The following is a 16,879-nucleotide window of genomic DNA, read 5'->3' as shown; positions in this document are numbered from 1 at the left end:
TTCAAAAACATTTTTTTTTTTTAAAAAAGAAAGCTAATTTAAGGGAGCCCTGTGAGTTATGAGTGTGAGTGCTTACTTGTTCTCTTGCACTTTCTATCATCTTCATCTTCATGGAAAACTTAAAGCTCTTCATCTGAGAACGCATGTCCTCCTGCTCGTCCGCCTCCCCGCATTCCTGCGACTCTCCGTCCCCGTCCACGCTCATACTGTGGTCATTGGGGAGAGCGAGCTTTTCTTCTATTTTGTTGAGGAAGAAACATCTATTCAAAACAGAGAAAAATGAAAACTGATACCAGAGACCCAGGAAGGAAATCTTTGGTATATAGGAGGTAGCATTCATGACAAATTCTATAGTTGTTAAGTGATTGCTATTTTTTTCAAAACTATACACATAGACTTTCATTACTAGAATTAAAAATTCATTTTAATCTTTCAAAATCACTAAGAACATTTCAACAAAATTTTCCCAGATACACTGCATCACTATTCACAGGAACCAAAAGAAGAAAACAGTCTAAGTGGATATTAGCAGATAATTTAAAGACACCACACCACACACACACACACACACACACACACACACACACACACACACACACACACACACACACACACAGAGGAACACCACTCAGCAATAAAGGACAAAATCTTCCATTGGAGGGGCTGGAGCAATAGCACAGAGGGTAGGGCATTTGCCTTGAATGCAGCCGACCCAGGTTCGATTCCCAGCATCCCATCTGGTCCCCTGAGCACTGCCAGGGGTAATTCCTGAGTGCAGAGCCAGGAGGGACCCCTGAGCATCACCGAGTATGACCCAAAAAGAAAAAAAAAAATCTTCCATTGGAAGCAATATAGATTAAAATCTGGAAATTTTAGAAAAGGTAATCTTATTTTTATCTTTAAAATTTTTCAAATTAGGGCTGGAGTGATAGCACAGCGGGTAGGGCATTTGCCTTGCACGCGGCCAACCCGGGTTTGATTCCCAGCATCCCATATGGTCCCCCAAGCACCGCCAGGAGTAATTCCTGAGTGCATGAGCCAGGACTAACCCCTGTGCATCGCCGTGTGTGACCAAAAAAAATTGTTTTTTCAAATTATTTTTTATAATTTTTATCTTTGGATTTTTTTTTTTTTTTGCTTTTTGGGTCACACCCAGCGATGCTCAGGGGTTACTCCTGGTTTTGCACTCAGGAATTATTCCTGGCGGTGCTTGGGGGACCATATGGGATGCCGGGGATCGAACCCGGGTCGGCCGAGTGCAAGGCAAACATCTTACCCGCTTTGCTATCGCTCCGGCCCCAATTTTTATCTTTAAAAAAACACAGTAATCTACTTTTCTCACACTTTTTCTACAAATCAGCACTTAGCTCAAAAAAGTAAAAAAAAGTACATATCAAAAAGCATAACAAATAAAAAGGTGTAGTAACACAGAAAATAGGATACAACAAAAATGAACACATAAATAACCTTTGGGTACCTGTAGTGCAAACCATAATGCCAAAAGAAGAGGAGTGGGGAGAGGGAAAGAGAGAGAGGGAGGGAGGGAGGGAGGGAGAGAAAGGAGAGAGAGAGAGAGAGGACAGAGAAGGAGAGAGGGAGAAGAGGATGATAGAGGAAGAGACAGGGAGAGAGAGAAAGGAGAGAGAGAGGGAAACAGAGAGAGGGAGAAGGAGGGAGAAGGAGGAGAGAGGGGGGACAGACAGGGAGAGAGAGGAGGGAGGAGAGGGTAGGGGTGGAGAGGGAGAGAAGAAAAGTATGGGCTATACTAGCCACAGAGGCAGGCTAGGGTGGGGGTGGGCAGGAGGGGAACTGGGGACGCTGGTGTCAGGGCCAACCCTGTAACTGTGTACCTTATGGCCATTCAATTTGAAAAAAAGAGTAACATGAGGTCACAGTCCTTAGGGCCCACCACATGCATGTGCACGAAAGAAATCACGACTTCTCTGAAAGAAACGGTTTGTAACTGCCGTATGGGCCGCAGTGCCCTTGGGGCGCGGGAAAGGTCGGGGCAGTGACCCAGGCAGAGAGTGACCCAGGCAGAGAGTGACCCAGGGCAGAGAGTGACCCAGGCCCGGGATGAGTTGGGGGCTGCAGGGGAGCATCCACTGTCCGAGCTACAGGAACAGAGCAGTGAAGCGTGTGAAGCTGTGAACTGGGGCAGCCTTTGGAAGGAGAGCACGTGGACACTGCCCACACCCACACGAGAGCATGTGGACGCTGCCCACACCCTCACGGGGAGAGCACGTGGACGCCGCCCACACCTGCACCAGCACATGGACGCTGTCCACACCCTTACAAGGAGAGAGCGTGGACACTGCCCACACCCGCACCAGCACCTGGACGCTGCCCAGGCCCGGGATGCGGAGAGCTCGGTGCTGACGCTGTGATGTCCAGGCCTTGTATCTCTCTCCGACCCCTGGCACAGAATTTTATTGGGACTTAAATGGAAATTCACAGGAGCTCTGCTAGACGAGAGAGCTGCAGTGTGTAAGCCCGTTTCCGAGGGCACCAACGGGCAATCTGAGAAAACGAGCTCATATGAACCTCAAAAGGGCCCCATCTTACCGATTTGAAACTATGTCGTCCCAGATGTTCACTGGGTCCATTCTGGTATCTGGGTATCTGTTTGTCCAGGTTTTCATGAGTCTCCTAAGAGGACCTTGAGATGACAGATTGCCTGAAACAGCAGAGGAGAGTAACTATGAGAACATACAGTACGCAGAGCACAAGTGACAAGTGACAAGACCAGCATTTCAGATTTCTTCACCAGGTTACACGTCTCTCTGTTCACAACAGGAGACCAAAGCTGCCGTATCAATGCTGGCACATTCTGCCACTGAAACGCAACTTCCTTCTCTTGGGTCTGTTTTCGGGTTAGCCCAGCAATGCTCAGCTCAGGGTTGCTCCTCGCTCCGTGTTCAGGAATCAGGAATCACTTCTGGCAGTGCTCGGAGGGTCATACAAAATGCTGGGCTGGCCGCATTCAGGATGAACACCCAACCCACTGGGCCTCCTCTCCAGCCCCCAGCACTCTTTCCTAGGGATAAAGAGCGGACACGGGGGCAGAGGGGGCAGCACAGGGGCCGGGCAGACAGTACACACTGGTGTGCTTGCCATTCCCGGGGCCTGCCTGGGCGTGGCCACCAGCTAGACGGGTCCCCGCAGAACAGAGCAGGAACCAGCCGCAAGAACCACCAGGTGTGGCCCCAAGCCCAGGCCAACAGGGGCACCAGCACCCGGGGCTGGAGCACGAGCCTTGTCTGCGCCAGGCCCACACCCCCCCGGCACTGCTGAGGGTGTCCTCGGGGTCACCCGGAGCCCCTGAGGACCGCGAGAGTCTCACCCCAAGAGAATAAGGGAGATAAGCATACATAATCTGCACGGCCACTGCCAGCCCACAGCCCCCTGCCCACCATCCCCAAGGCAGGAGGGGCGGAGAAGCAGGTAGCTGACTGTCCGTTTGCACGGCCAGGCTGGACGGTCCAGGGATCTCAGAGCCGCACGACAGGTCGGACCTGTGACGCGACCAGACCCCGTGAGTGCTAGGTGACGTGGTCCTGACCCCGGGACAGTCTGCTCTGAGGCATTTCAGACTCGGGCCCATCTCCTGAGATCTAAACTCACACTGCTAAAACTCAAAACCGTTAGTTTGCTCTCGCTGGAGAGAGGACGGCTAAGAAGACAAACTCAAGTCGGACACCCTCACGATCGGGCTCGTTTCCTCTTTAGCAAGTCAGATAATCCCTCATCAAGAACCAGGAGTCGCTGCGTCTCTGCAAGTCTCTAGAACGAGGAGGAAAAGTAAACCTCATAAAGCTGCTGCAGAGACTGGCAGGGCCCCGAGGAACTGCACGGTGCTTCCCCTGCAGGCCCTGCGGCACGGGGTCACGGTCCACACCCTCGGCTTCCCACACGCACCACGCGCCCTGCTGGCAGCTGGTCAGTGATTTCCAGGTACACCGAAATCCTGTGTGAGTGCAAAGGGGATGAAGACCCTGGCAAGCTCAGGTACTGAAAAAACTGAACAGGCACCGTGGCTGCTTGGTGTAGACTCGAACAGGGGAGAGCATCAGTCGGCCGAGCCTGAGAGGCCTGAAGGGGGAACTGGGACCCTCAACACCCAGGGGAGACGGAGGAGAGAAATCCCGAACATCTGACCAACCACGTGCAGGGGCGAAAGAGAAGGGTGCTGCTGGCATCGAGTCGAAAGCAGGAAGGACTCAGTGAATGGTGCATCACTAATGCCAACGCGAGGGCCAGAGTGGCAGGAGAGGGGGAGGGGAGGGAGCCAGGAGTTAAAGTGCTTCTCTTGCAAGCAGTGATCTTGGTTTGGTGCCCAGCACCCCCAGAGGGACCCCGAGGCAGAACAGTCAGGTAACTGACGGAGATGAATTCAGTTCTGTCCCTCATAGTTATTTTAACTGAAGAGAAAAACGGACACGTGGGGGCTGGGGTGATAGCACAGCGGGTAGGGCGTTTGCCTTGCACGCGGCCGACCTGGATTCAAATCCCAGCATCCCATATGGTCCCCTGAGCACCGCCAGGAGTGATTCCTGAGTGCATGAGCCAGGAGTGACCAAAAAGCAAAAAAAAAAAAGAAAAAGAAAAATGGACACGTCCATGCACGCAGCTACACCCGACTGCTGAGGAAACGGGCTCGCTCCCCGCAGCCAGGGGCCCGCACGGTTCCCACCAAAGCCACTTCCTGCAGGCAAAGGACCTCGTCGAAGCCCCCCCACACAGCCCGCCAGCCTCCTGGGACTCTGCGGGGCTGGCCGGGTGCTGGCCTGGCCCCACACCCACGCCCGCTCAGGCCCGCATGCCCGCAGCTCTGGCCTCTGCACTGCCCCCGGCCCCAGCTGACCCCGATGATCTCAGAACATGTATTTGTAGAATGGATTCGAAGTAGTCTGTAACCCGCACATTAGACAAACAGCAGTCCGGCTAAGAAAAGCATACTTAAAACCCTCTAGTAACGCAGAAGGAAGAAGCAGGGCATGTTCAAGTTACCTGGTTTGCTTATAAAGCCAATGAACTCCTGAATTTCTATTAAAGTCTGCACGGACTGTAACTTGGTGAGTCTACTTCTGTGCAAGAGGACATCGATACTAGAATAATTCTAGGGGGGGAAAAAAGGTATTTAGCATTGTTTACAAATCAACTTACTACTTTACAGTTCAGTACAGTTCCCTAACACGTGAGAAACAGCAACCATGGCTTAAGCATGAACATTATACAACACATCTCCAACACAGACACAGAATCAGCTGACAGCGATTTAAGTTCTGAGGCCTGAGTCAGGCTTTGGGAAGTGGCCTACAGTCTGAGCTATCAAGGGCAGGAGGGGCAGCAGGGGCAAGTGTGACTTTGGTCGTGAGTGTGGCGTCATGTGCATGAAACTCCATCGTTAGCAGTACTAGATCATGGTGCCTCAATAAAAGTTGGGGGAAAGAAAAAAAAGATTTAGGTCTTATTTTTTTTTAATTTTTATTTTTATTTTTTTTTTTTGCTTTTTGGGTCACACCCAGCGATGCTCAGGGGTTACTCCTGGCTCTGCACTCAGGAATTACTCCTGGCGGTGCTTGGGGGACCATATGGGATGCTGGGGATCGAACCCGGGTCGGCCGCGTGCAAGGCAAACGCCCTACCCGCTGTGCTATCGCTCCGGCCCCAAATGATTTAGGTTTTAATTTTAATTTTATTAAACTTAATTTAGGCCATCACTGCCTTTGTTACCAATATTTTAAAATCATAACATTCAGGAATGTAAAACTGCCAACCATTAAGGTCAATTCTTCCTTTTTTCAACAAACCTCGAGTGTGTTAATTCAAAAAATTATTTAAAAATAAAAATAAAGACAATAAATGCAACCCTGAGCACTACTGGTTAAGGTACAAAACCCAAAAGTTTAAAAAACAAAATAGAAGATCCTCAGAAAAGGCAAGAAAGCATTTGGCACAAAATGAACAAAGAAGATTAATCCATTCATCTCACAGAGAAGGCAAAACTCTATTAACTACAAAAATAAGAAAGTGTCTGTTCAAACATCTTTAATGTGACCAAAAAAATAAAATACTGGGGAGGGGGAGGGGGAGAGTGATAGCACAGCAGGTCGGGTGTTCGCCTTGCATGTGGCCAACCCAGGTTCAAACCCTGGCATCCCATATGGTCCCCCGAGCACCACCAGGAGTGATTCCTGAGTGCAGAGCCAGGAGTAGCCCCTGAGCATCGCGGGGTGTGACCCAAACCCAGAAAGAAAAGAAAAAAAGTGCTGGGGCTGGAGAGACCGCATGCAGCCCTGCACGCGGCTGAGCTGGGTCTGACCTCGATCCCGCATGGTCCCAGGGGCCCTGCTAGGGATGATCCCCACGGAGAGCCAGGGTGAGCCCTGAGCACAGCGGGCACGGCCGGGGCCACCCAGTGCAGGCCACAGACCCTCCCACCGATCAACACCCCCCGCCCCCAAACAGGCGTCTTGAAACAAACTAGAGTATTAAAAAGACACGAGACACAGAACACAGTGAGACATCAGAACACTGTGGTATCAAAGCATAATCCCGGGCCCGAAAGTACAACAGGCCGCACCTGCCTTGCATGTGGCCAGCACCCTTGGACCCTCCAGCAGTGACCCCTGAGTGCAGAGCGGGACCCCGGAACACCACCCGTTATGGCCCCAAGCCCAAAATTAACACATTTGCAAACAAAGGGGGAGAAGGGCTGGGCCACGCTCCAAAGGCTGGAGCTTAGTCGGCCTCTGGCAGGGCAGGGCGGGCTGATTCCGTACCCTAAGCGGCACAGCTCCTGGCTTATAAGTAAAACAAAGCCAACCCAAAAAGTAACTCGATTTTTGGAAGTTAAAGGGCCGGGCAGCAGAGGCTGCTGAGTGGGGAAGAAGGGCGCTGTCCCCGCTGCTGGCTGGCGTCTGCCTTTTCCTGAGGTGTTCCAGAGACCCCAGAGCCACGAGGAGTGATCCCTGAGCACAGAGCCGGGAGCAGGCCCCGACCACCACCAGGAGTGGCGCCTGACCAAGAAAAACCAAAAATCCCTGAAAAACAAAGTGAGTATCAATGTTTGATTGCTTTTTATTCATGAGTTTATTGACTTTTCGGCAGGAGATGTGGCTCAGTGGCAAAGCACATGGCTTGTGTGCATGAGGGTTTGAGCCTCAGTCCCTGTCTCTCTGGCTTGCTCTCTGACTGTCTCAGTCTCTGTCTCCCCCAGTCTGTCTCTCAGTATCTGACTTCGTCTCTGTCTCTCTCTGTGAGTCTGTCTCTATCTCAGTTTCTGTCTCTCAGTCTGTTTCTCTGACTCTGTCTCTCTGTCTCTTAGTCTCTGGCTCTCTTGATGTCTCTGTCTCTGAATCTCTGTCTCTCAGTCTGTCACTCCCTCAGTCTGTCTCTGTCTGTCTCGTAGGTTTACAGACTTTCCAGGGCCAGGGAGATGGCACAGGTGTCGCAAGACCCACTGGGCATGCTCTGGAGGCCTGGGGCAGCACCAAATGTGGCTCGAGGGGCCCCAAGAGAGTCAGGGTGGCCCTGGTACCGGCTGCCCAGCCTGCCCCGTCGAGTGTGTCTCTGGGGGGACTCAGAGCATGCCTGGGAGAGGCCCAGACACACCCCTATGGGAGAAGCGAGCGCCCGCGTGTCCGTACCTGCATGAACACGTGGATGCCGTTCTCAATGTAGTACTTGGCTCTGTCAACGTCGTCTTGCAGGAGGTAGAGCAGACTCAGCTCCTGGCTGAACTGCAGCTCGACGAGCACCTTCCGCAGCTCCTGGCCCACGGCCTCGTCCATGAAGGTCAGCAGGGACTGGTCGCCCTGCCCCAGCAGCAGCAGCTTCAGCTTGCTGCGGACCATGTAGGGCAGGTAGGTCTCCTGGGGGCAGGGACGGAGGTGCAGGAAGTCACCCCAAGACTCGGCGACTTCCGCACCACTCTGCTCTCGACGAGGGCTTACAGGCCAAGAGCTGTAGCAGAAGCGAGGGCGCTGCCACGTTCCAGCCCCAGGGTGGGACTCCTAGGGCAGGTCCACCCAAACCGAAGCTTCTTGGGGAGGCCCTCGGACACCTCGACACCTGAGCCCCCCCCCAGCCCCCTGAGCCCGGCAGGGAGGCCGGCTGGCCCCACGGCAGCTGCCCCGTGTAGCCCCAGGTCCCCTGGGGGGACAGGAATATTCTTCCGGGTAGCCTGCTGGAAACGTCAGCATTTGAAAATGCACTCCACTGATTCTTAAAGGGTCAGCAGAGGTGGGCAGAGGGGCAGCTCGGGTTACCTGACTATCCTAATGCTTCAAACTGTGTTTGAGAGGCCTTAAAAATCTGGTCAGACACATGATCATATCAGTCGACACAGAGAAAGCACTTGACAAGATCCAGCACCCATTTATAATGAAAACTCTTATCAAAATGGGAGTTGAAGGAACTTCCCTCAATATAGTCAAAATTATCTACCACAAGCCCACAGCAAGCATGATTCTCAACGGGGAAAAACTAAAAGCCTCCCCTCTAAGGTCGGGGACAAGACAAGGATGCCCACTCTCACCACTTCTAATCAATACAGCATGGGAAGTACTTGCCATAGCAGCTAAGGAAGAAAAAAGATATTAAAGGCATCCAGAGTGGAAAGGAAGAAGTTAAGCTCTCTTAGAGAATATGTAGAGAATCCTAAAGATTCTACCAAAAAGCCCTATAAATAATAGATTTGTACAGTAGAGTGGCAGGTTACAAAACCAATACCTAGAAGTCCATGGCTGGGGAAGGGATACTGGGGACATTGGTGATGGAAAATGAACACTGGTAGAGTGACGGATTTTCGATCATCACTGTGTCACTGTATCACTGTCATCCCGTTACTCATCGGTTTGCTCAAGCGGGCACCATTGTGAGACTTGTTGTTACTGTTTTTGGCATATTGAATATGCCACGGGTAGCTTGCCAGGCTCTCTGAGAGGGGCAGAGGAATCGAACCCAGGTAGGTCGCATGCAAGGCAAACGCCCTACCCACTGTGCTATCATCATATGACTGAAACTCATGAAAGCTTTTTTAACTGTAGCTCATGGTAACTCAATAAAAAATAAATAAATAAAATGTCCATGGCTTTCCTATATGCAAATAATGAAAAAGAAAAAAGTGATATTAAGAAAACAATCCTGTTCATAATTGAGTCCCAAAAAATCAAGTATTTTGAAATCAGCTTAACTAAAGAAGTAAAGGACCTATACAAAGAAAACTACAAAACACTACTTCAAGAAATAAGAGAGAAGGAAAAGGACACACATCCCCTGCTCACGGATCGGGCGCCGAGATGGCAGTACTCCCCTAAGCATTACACAGATTCAATGTGGTCGCTATAAGGACACCCACGACACTTTTCACAGAAATAGAAACACTTCTGAAATTCACATGGAACAATAAACCCCACGAATAGCTAAAGCAATTCTTGGGAAAAAGAATACGGGAGGCCTCACCTTCCCCGACTTCCAACTCTACTACAAAGCAGTAGTCACTGAAACAGCACAGTACTGGGATAAAGACAGACCACAGGCCGAGGGAATAGTTAAATATCCCGACACAGACCTCAACTACATGATCATTTTATCTTGTTTAAGGGAGCAAGGACTGTGAAGTGGAGCAGGGAAAGTCCCCAGAAGTGGTGGTGCTGGGAAATTGGAGAGCCACGCACAGAATAAAGACTCAGACCTCTTTCTAACTCCAGGCACAAAGTCAGACCAAAACAGACTGAAGACCTCGATATCAGACTGAATCCATAAGGCACATAGAAAAAATGTAGGCAAAGCCCTCCATGACAATGAAACTAGAGGCATCTTCAAAGATGAAACACCAATGACCAAGGACGTGGAAGCAGAGATAAACAAATGGGACCACAGTAAACTAAGAAGCTTCTGCACCTCAAAAGAAACAGTGACCAAGAAACAAAGACAACTCATGGAATAGGAAAAACTATTTACTCAATACCCATCTGATAAGGGGTTAATATCAAGGATATAAAAGGCATTGGTAGAACTCTGCAAGAAAAAACCTCCAACCTCAATAAAAAATGGGGCGAAGAAAGGAACAGAAACTTCCTCAAAGAAGAAATTCAACTGGCCAAAAGGCACATGAAAAGATGCTTTTCATTGCTAATCATCAGGGAGATGCAGATCAAAACAACAACGAGATATCATCTCACACCACAGAGACTGGCACACGTCCAAATGCACAAGAACAACCAGTGCTGGTGTGGAGTCAGGGAGAAAGAGAACCTCCTTCATTGCTGGTGGGAATGCCAGTTGGTCCAGCCTTTTTGGGAAAGAAATATGGACATTCCTCGAAAAACTAGAAACTGTGCTCCCATATGACCCAGCAATAAGCACTTCTGGGAACATATCCTGGGGCCCCAAAAACACAGAGCAGAAATGCCATCTGCACTTGTATGTTTACTGCAGAACTGTTCACAACAGCCAGAATCTGGAAATAACCCGAGTGCCCAAGAATAGATGACTGGATAAAGAAATGATGGTACATTTATACAACGGAATACTACATACTACATAGCTGTTAGGAAAGACGAAGTCATAAAATTTGCTTATATGTGGATGGACATGGAGTGTAGCATGCTGAGTCAGAAGGAGAGGGACAGACAGAGAATGACTGCATTCATTTGTAGGATACAAAAAAGAATAGTAAAAGACTAATATCCAAGGCAGGGGAAAACAGGGGCAGGAAGACTGGTGAGTGGCTGGAAGCTGGCCACAGTGTGTGGTGGGTGAAGGGCAGTTAGGACAGAGAAGGGACCAGTGTGACAATAATAGTTGGAAATGATCATGCTGGAGAAGAACTTGAGTGTTGAAAGTAGGTAAAGGGGTCTACACGGTGACCTTCCAGTATTTACACTGCAAACCATCACGTCCAAAAGGAGAGGGGGAGGGGGAGGGAGAGAGGGAGAGAAGCAGAGAGAGAGAAACAGGGAGAGAGAGAGAAACAGAGAGAGAGAAACAGAGAGAGAGAGAAACAGAGTGAGAGAGAGAGAGAGAGAGAGAGAGAGAGAGAGAGAGAGAGGAGGAAAGTGCCTGCCTGCCGTGGAGGCAAAGGGGAGGGTGGCAGGAGGGACCCTGGGGACACTGGAGGTGGGGAATGTGCGCTGGTGGAGGGACAGGTGCTGGATCATTGTGTGGCTGAATCCCAATTGTAAACAGCTTTGTAACTGTATCTCAATGTGATTTTAAAAAAATGAGTAGAAAGTTGCCAACTCGAACTTTCTTTTAGAGAGCCCAGCACTCCCCCCACCTGGTAGAAGGGCTCGGCCCACATCTTGCTGAGGTTGGGCGGGCTCTCCGTGTCCACACTGGCTGTGGAGCAGTAGGCCAGGGATGTCCACTCGGCCAGGCGGTCGTAGCAGTCCAGGCACGCCCGCTCCCAGAAGTCCTTCTCGGCTTCGGAAGGCTCTCCGTCGTCCCACTCCTGTCTGGACAGGGCCTGGCGAGGGGGCAGTTTCACAAGGTGGGCCGGGGTCAGGGAGTGGGCGACACCCACAACAGGCCCTTTCAGAGCTGCACGGGCGGGGGGGGGAAGGGCAGAGGGAAACGGCGAGCACGGAGAAGGAAGCCGACAGCGAGCTGACCCGGAACCTTCGTCAGAAAAACACTCCCCGAGAAGCCCATCATAGACAAAGTGAAAATGAGGCAACAGAACATTTATGTACAACTGCAAAACTTTTACGGCCTATATTGTTTGTTCATGGGTGCAACCATGCTGAATATCTGTACCTTCGTAGTGCTGGCAACTTAAAACACAAAATGTGTATAGTTGAATTTAAGGTCATCTTCCAAAACCATTTTTTTACTTATTATTTTACAAATTTATAAAACTTCCTATTTAAGTGGAAATTGTGACAAAAATATTAAAATAAAAGCTTGTACTTGGTAACTTATAAAATGCCTCCTGATTTATTCAATATTATTTCTTAAACAGCAGAAATACAGCCATAATATATTTGAGTTTTATGAAACCATCTTCTGCTTTTTTTTTTTTTTTTGCTTTTTGGGTCACACCTGGCAATGCTCAGGGGTTACTCCTTCCTGGCTTTGCACTCAGGAGTTACTCCTAGCGGTGCTCGGGGGACCATATGGGATGCTGGAATTGAACTCGGGTCGGCTGCGTGCAAGGCAAACGCCCTACCTGCTGTGCTATCTCTCCAGCCCCCATCTTTAGCTTTTAACATTTGAATAAACTCTAAGGGATACAGTGAAATATAACGAAGCTCTAAATTCCAAGGCCAACAGTTCTGCCATGCTGAGAAGTTGTTTTTAAGCAACTGCTATATCTAACAGAGATCAATTTTACCTCATTATACTGCTTTACAGCTTCCGAATAATCACTTCTTGCTTCTGCAAATAACGCGTTCTGAGTGATCTGTTTTGTTCCTATCTCACTGCTGAAAATACCATGCAGGATGTCATACTCTCCAATTGACCTGTATAGCCTGCAACATAAACCAAAACAGACCCGCATCAACGGATCTGTTGTATTATCCTAAACAGGTGTATTATCCTAAACACTATTAAATGAAGATGCCACCCATTTACAAAAACAAGATTCTGGGTTTGTGGGGGGGGCCACACCCAGCGATGCTCAGGGCGTCCTGACTCAGGAATCCCCCAGGGCCCGGGACCACACTCGATGCTGAGGACCCAGCCCAGGTCAGCTGTATGCCAGGCAACCTGCGGGCCTGCGATCTTAAGATATAAAACATATAAATATTTTGTACATTCTGTAAATACCAAAAAGACCTGAACAACTTTAAAATGACACCTTATCTCGTACTTTATCATTGAGACAGAAAATATCCTAAGGTATATTTAAGATGAAAATCTAGAAATTTCCCAGGTTAACAACATATAAACTTCTCGGCACATGAACTTTTGAGTGAATCCATTTGGCCACATCTCTGAAGGACCAAATTGGAATCCTTGTCTAGCTCTGAAGTAGGGAACATAATCGAGAACCTGGAAGCCAGAAAGAACATGCCCCAATGAGTCTGACGCCAGGGAGCAATCTACACTCCAGGGACCATCAGTTTTACTGACAGTAATCTTAGGTCTTGGTAGCTGGAGTACACATGGGCCAAAGCAGCTGGACTCCCTCAAGCAAGCTTGCGTTTCTGATCGCTTCCAGCAGGGTCGCTGCTGCTGGCTGGCTGCAGTGTAGCACAGGGTGGCACCTGATGTCGACTCAGGGTCACATGCCAACAGAGGGGTGCCGGAGAGAGTGCTGACCCGCCGCCCAGCCTCTCAAGCATAGGCTTGGTGGGTTTGTTTCCATCTTCCAAATCCCAACCCACACGCAGTCTCTCTCTGCACCCACCTGTCCTGGCTACCCAGACACCTGCAGAGCGCTTCCCACCTGGCTCCCTGCGGTCTGGGCCTCCCTAGCTCTGAAGTCTCCCTGAGCTGCCTCGGGCCAATCCCCAACGTCGACAAAGCTCCAACAGATGCAGCTTCCTTACTGCCCACTCACAGAGGGTCAAGGTAATAGATCAGAAACAGAGGGGAGGGCATTTGCCTTGCACACAGCTGACCCAGGTTCGATTCCCGGCATCCCATAGGGTCCTCCAAGCTCTGCCAGGAGTGATTCCTAAGAGCAGAGCCAGGAGTAACCCCTGTGCATCGCCAGGTGTGGCCCAAAAAGGAAAAAAAAAGAAGCATAAGACCCTTGCCAGACCTGCACAGAGGTGAGTGGCTCATTCCGGGCCCCGTGAAGAGAAGCTGCTCTCACCTGTGCTCCTTCTGGGTGTCTGGCCCACAGCACTTACCTGGCGAGCTCCATCCAGCGGGCGACATCGGGAGTGAGGCCCTGTCTGCCGCGCACTCTCTTGGCGGGCGGCCCCGGGGGTTCCAGCTGCAGCAGTGTCTCCTCCAGCAGGCGGATGCCTGCGGGCTGCTGCAGGCTGGCCAGGCAGCTGGCCCCCACGGGCGCCGCGTCCAGGCCCAGCAGGGCTGCGTGCTGGCAGCTGATCTCCTGGAAGGCGACACAGAGTGATGGCTTAGTCGAGGCGCCCTGGACTCCACCCCTGCGTTTCCACGAGCGAACGACCACGCTGCACTGAGCTCGCCGAGGCCCTGGCTGGAGCCTGGTGACTCTGCCCATGCTTTGCCCCCAATGGCCTGTCCGCTCGCAGGAGGAAAAGGCCCTTTGTCCTTACGCCTCTGATCCAGAGAGTGGGTCAAAGCAAGAAAGCCACCAAAACCACAAAGAGTTAATATGCATTTCATATACCAAACAAATGCAGATTCCAGGGATATTTATCCTGACTAGAGAAAACAAGTAGCTAAAGTGTAAGGGTCTGCCCAGTCACCAGACATGTACACTCATCCTCCAGTGTCCTGGTGACCCCCTTGGTGTCTGCCAACCTCAGATGAAGGGTGTCAGGATCATACTGCGAGTACATCCGCAGCCTGACGCTGCCTTCAGGCTTCCTGACACCCCGAAACTGCTGCTGTGCCTTTGGCTAGAACCCAATAATTTAAGACCAAGTTTACCAAGAAATTAAATGGCCAAAAGTCAGGTATGTGGGAGCCACACCCACAGGCCGCCTCTGGCTCAGCTATACAAGCCCATTTATTGGCCTCACTTCAGAGACCCATAGATAAATCTTGAAAGAGATCAAAAGTCACAGTTAATCTCGGACCCGCGCATGGCTGAACAGAAGGGGATAAATTGGAGGGGGGTGGGTTGGCCTGGTGCCCGCCCAAGCAGAGCCCCCTGTAGTCTCTTGCTTCCACAACCCAAAATTTCCACCATACCCCCAGCCTGACTCCACTGTCTCAGGACGGACCTCACCAAGATATAATCTGCTGAAAATTCTGGTACACGGGTTTTGTGACTGAAATCTCCAGGCTTTCTAGGGGTCAGGTTGGGCTACCTCCTCCACCTCCATGTACTTCCAGAAGCCTCAGCAGTCACATCCACACTCTAAAGCGGCCACCCAATTGAAAAGCTAGTCCAGCCTCACCTTCCCGATAAAAGTACCGAATGCCCTGAACAAACACCAGTACCTCTTAGCACCTGTACTGCAAACCATAATGCTTGAAAGGTAAAGGAGAGAGAGAACAAGAAGGAAAGTGCTCCCCATAGAGGAAGGCTGGCGGGGTGGGGGGGGGGGTGGAGCGGCGAGGGGGGAGAGTGGTGGGGAAGTGGGGGACACTGGTGGTGGGAAATGCACACTGGTGGATGGGCGGGTGCTGGATCACTGTATGACGGAAATCCAACCATGAACAGCTTTGTAATGGTCTATCTCATGGATATCCAATTTAAGAAAATTAAAAAAAAAAAAAGTGGATTTCATGCCCAATTCCATCAGCTTAATCAATGATAGAATAAATAGCAGTACTCCTACATTTAAAAAAAAATTTTTTTTTTAATTTTAAAAATTAAAAAAACAGGGACTGGAGCGATAGCACAGCAGGTGGGGCATTTGCCTTGTACACGGACGACCCAGGTTCGATTCCCAGAATCCCATATGGCCCCCCGAGCACTGCCAGGAATAATTCCTGAGTGCATGAGCCAGGAGTAACCCCTGTGCAATGCCGGGTCAAACCCCCCAAAGAAAAAGCAAAAAAAAAAAAAAATTAAAACAACATACTAACAAGCTAAGTACTTCATCATATAAAATAGTACTTTATGAAATAAAATTAAACAGTATTAAATAAATAGCATTAAATATATATGCTTATACTTTTATTATGGTTATTGTATATTTACAGTTATAGGAGGTAAGATGAAAAAATGGATTTTTCTATTACACTTTGAATTGACCCATGTTTTGAATAGCAAATATTTCTTATGTCAAAAAAGAAATTGTGGGGTTGGAGCAATAGCACAGCAGGTAGGGCGTTTGCCTTGCACGCGGCCAACCCGGGTTCGATTCCCAGTATCCCATATGGTCCCCTGAGCATCACCAGGGGTGATTCCTGAGTGCATGAGCCAGGAGTAACCCCTGTGCATTGCCAGGTAGGACCCAAAAAGCAAAAAAAAAAAAAAAAAAAAAAAAAGCAATTGCTTCAACACTCAGGCACAACACTGTACGTTTAAGCAGTACCTCACAGTGTGCCCTAACGGCCCTGTCCAATCACAGCCTTGAGGCCTCTAACCACTCCACCTCACTCCCCATAAGGACACACAACAGCCTGGCCAGCTGCCGACGCAGAACTGCTCAGTCCTCCCTGATCACCCAGTTACTAGGACAGCAACTCCTCAGGCTGCCGTCCTCATTCTCTACTCACTTTCCGTCACCTCTGAGAAATGAAGCTTAGGGAGGGAGGAAAGATCATGACTCGTGATCACGCCATCCCCACCGAGGGTAAACTCAGGCGCATGTTCTCACAGGCCATCAGGAGCAGAGGGAGACGAGCAACGTGCAGAATGCAGCAACTGCGTGGCTCGTGCACACACAGGACACCTGGGCCACGCCTGACTCTGACCTGCTGCCCTACACGGCTGCTGCTAGTCTGGGAAGCACCCGGGGTTTGCACTCACAATGAAGCTACTCTGACAGGAGCGCACAGACACAGCAAACAAAAGCCTATTTTATAAAGCACGTGTTGAACTCTTACCTGGATACAAGAAATAAAAGGCGGAAAGAACAAAAACGAAGAATTAAGAAAGTGATTGAAGTCCTGCAACAGCTTCTGGGTGATTCTGTTTCTTTCGGCCGAGGTCTTAGATCTGTCCATTTCTTTCATGATCCCGGAGAACAAGCTGCCAAAGAGCTGTTTGGCGATTATGGGATCCCTCTGCAAAGTATTTAAAAAACAAAGACAAATCAGGACATGAAGAATGCTTTAATTTACTCATATGAACGCACAAATTGCCGCAAGCACC

General features: G+C 49.9%; 1 protein-coding gene across 1 annotated transcript in view; it reads right to left on the bottom strand.

Moving 5' to 3' along the window:
- Positions 1-16,879, bottom strand: part of PRKDC (protein kinase, DNA-activated, catalytic subunit) — a 150,763-nt gene that overhangs the window by 26,477 nt on the left and 107,407 nt on the right. Inside the window, exons 62-69 of the mRNA XM_004615377.2 lie at positions 16,612-16,791; positions 13,812-14,017; positions 12,344-12,482; positions 11,288-11,476; positions 7,653-7,877; positions 5,011-5,119; positions 2,566-2,677; positions 77-260 (exon numbers count right to left, since the gene is read on the bottom strand). Of these exons, the coding sequence (XP_004615434.2) occupies positions 77-260; positions 2,566-2,677; positions 5,011-5,119; positions 7,653-7,877; positions 11,288-11,476; positions 12,344-12,482; positions 13,812-14,017; positions 16,612-16,791 (1,344 nt within the window). The remainder of the gene's footprint in view (positions 1-76; positions 261-2,565; positions 2,678-5,010; positions 5,120-7,652; positions 7,878-11,287; positions 11,477-12,343; positions 12,483-13,811; positions 14,018-16,611; positions 16,792-16,879) is intronic.

This window comes from Sorex araneus, chromosome 2 (genome assembly GCF_027595985.1).
Source record: "Sorex araneus isolate mSorAra2 chromosome 2, mSorAra2.pri, whole genome shotgun sequence".
In the NCBI taxonomy this organism is placed as follows: domain Eukaryota; kingdom Metazoa; phylum Chordata; class Mammalia; order Eulipotyphla; family Soricidae; genus Sorex; species Sorex araneus.
This window is presented reverse-complemented; position numbering and strand designations above follow the sequence as displayed.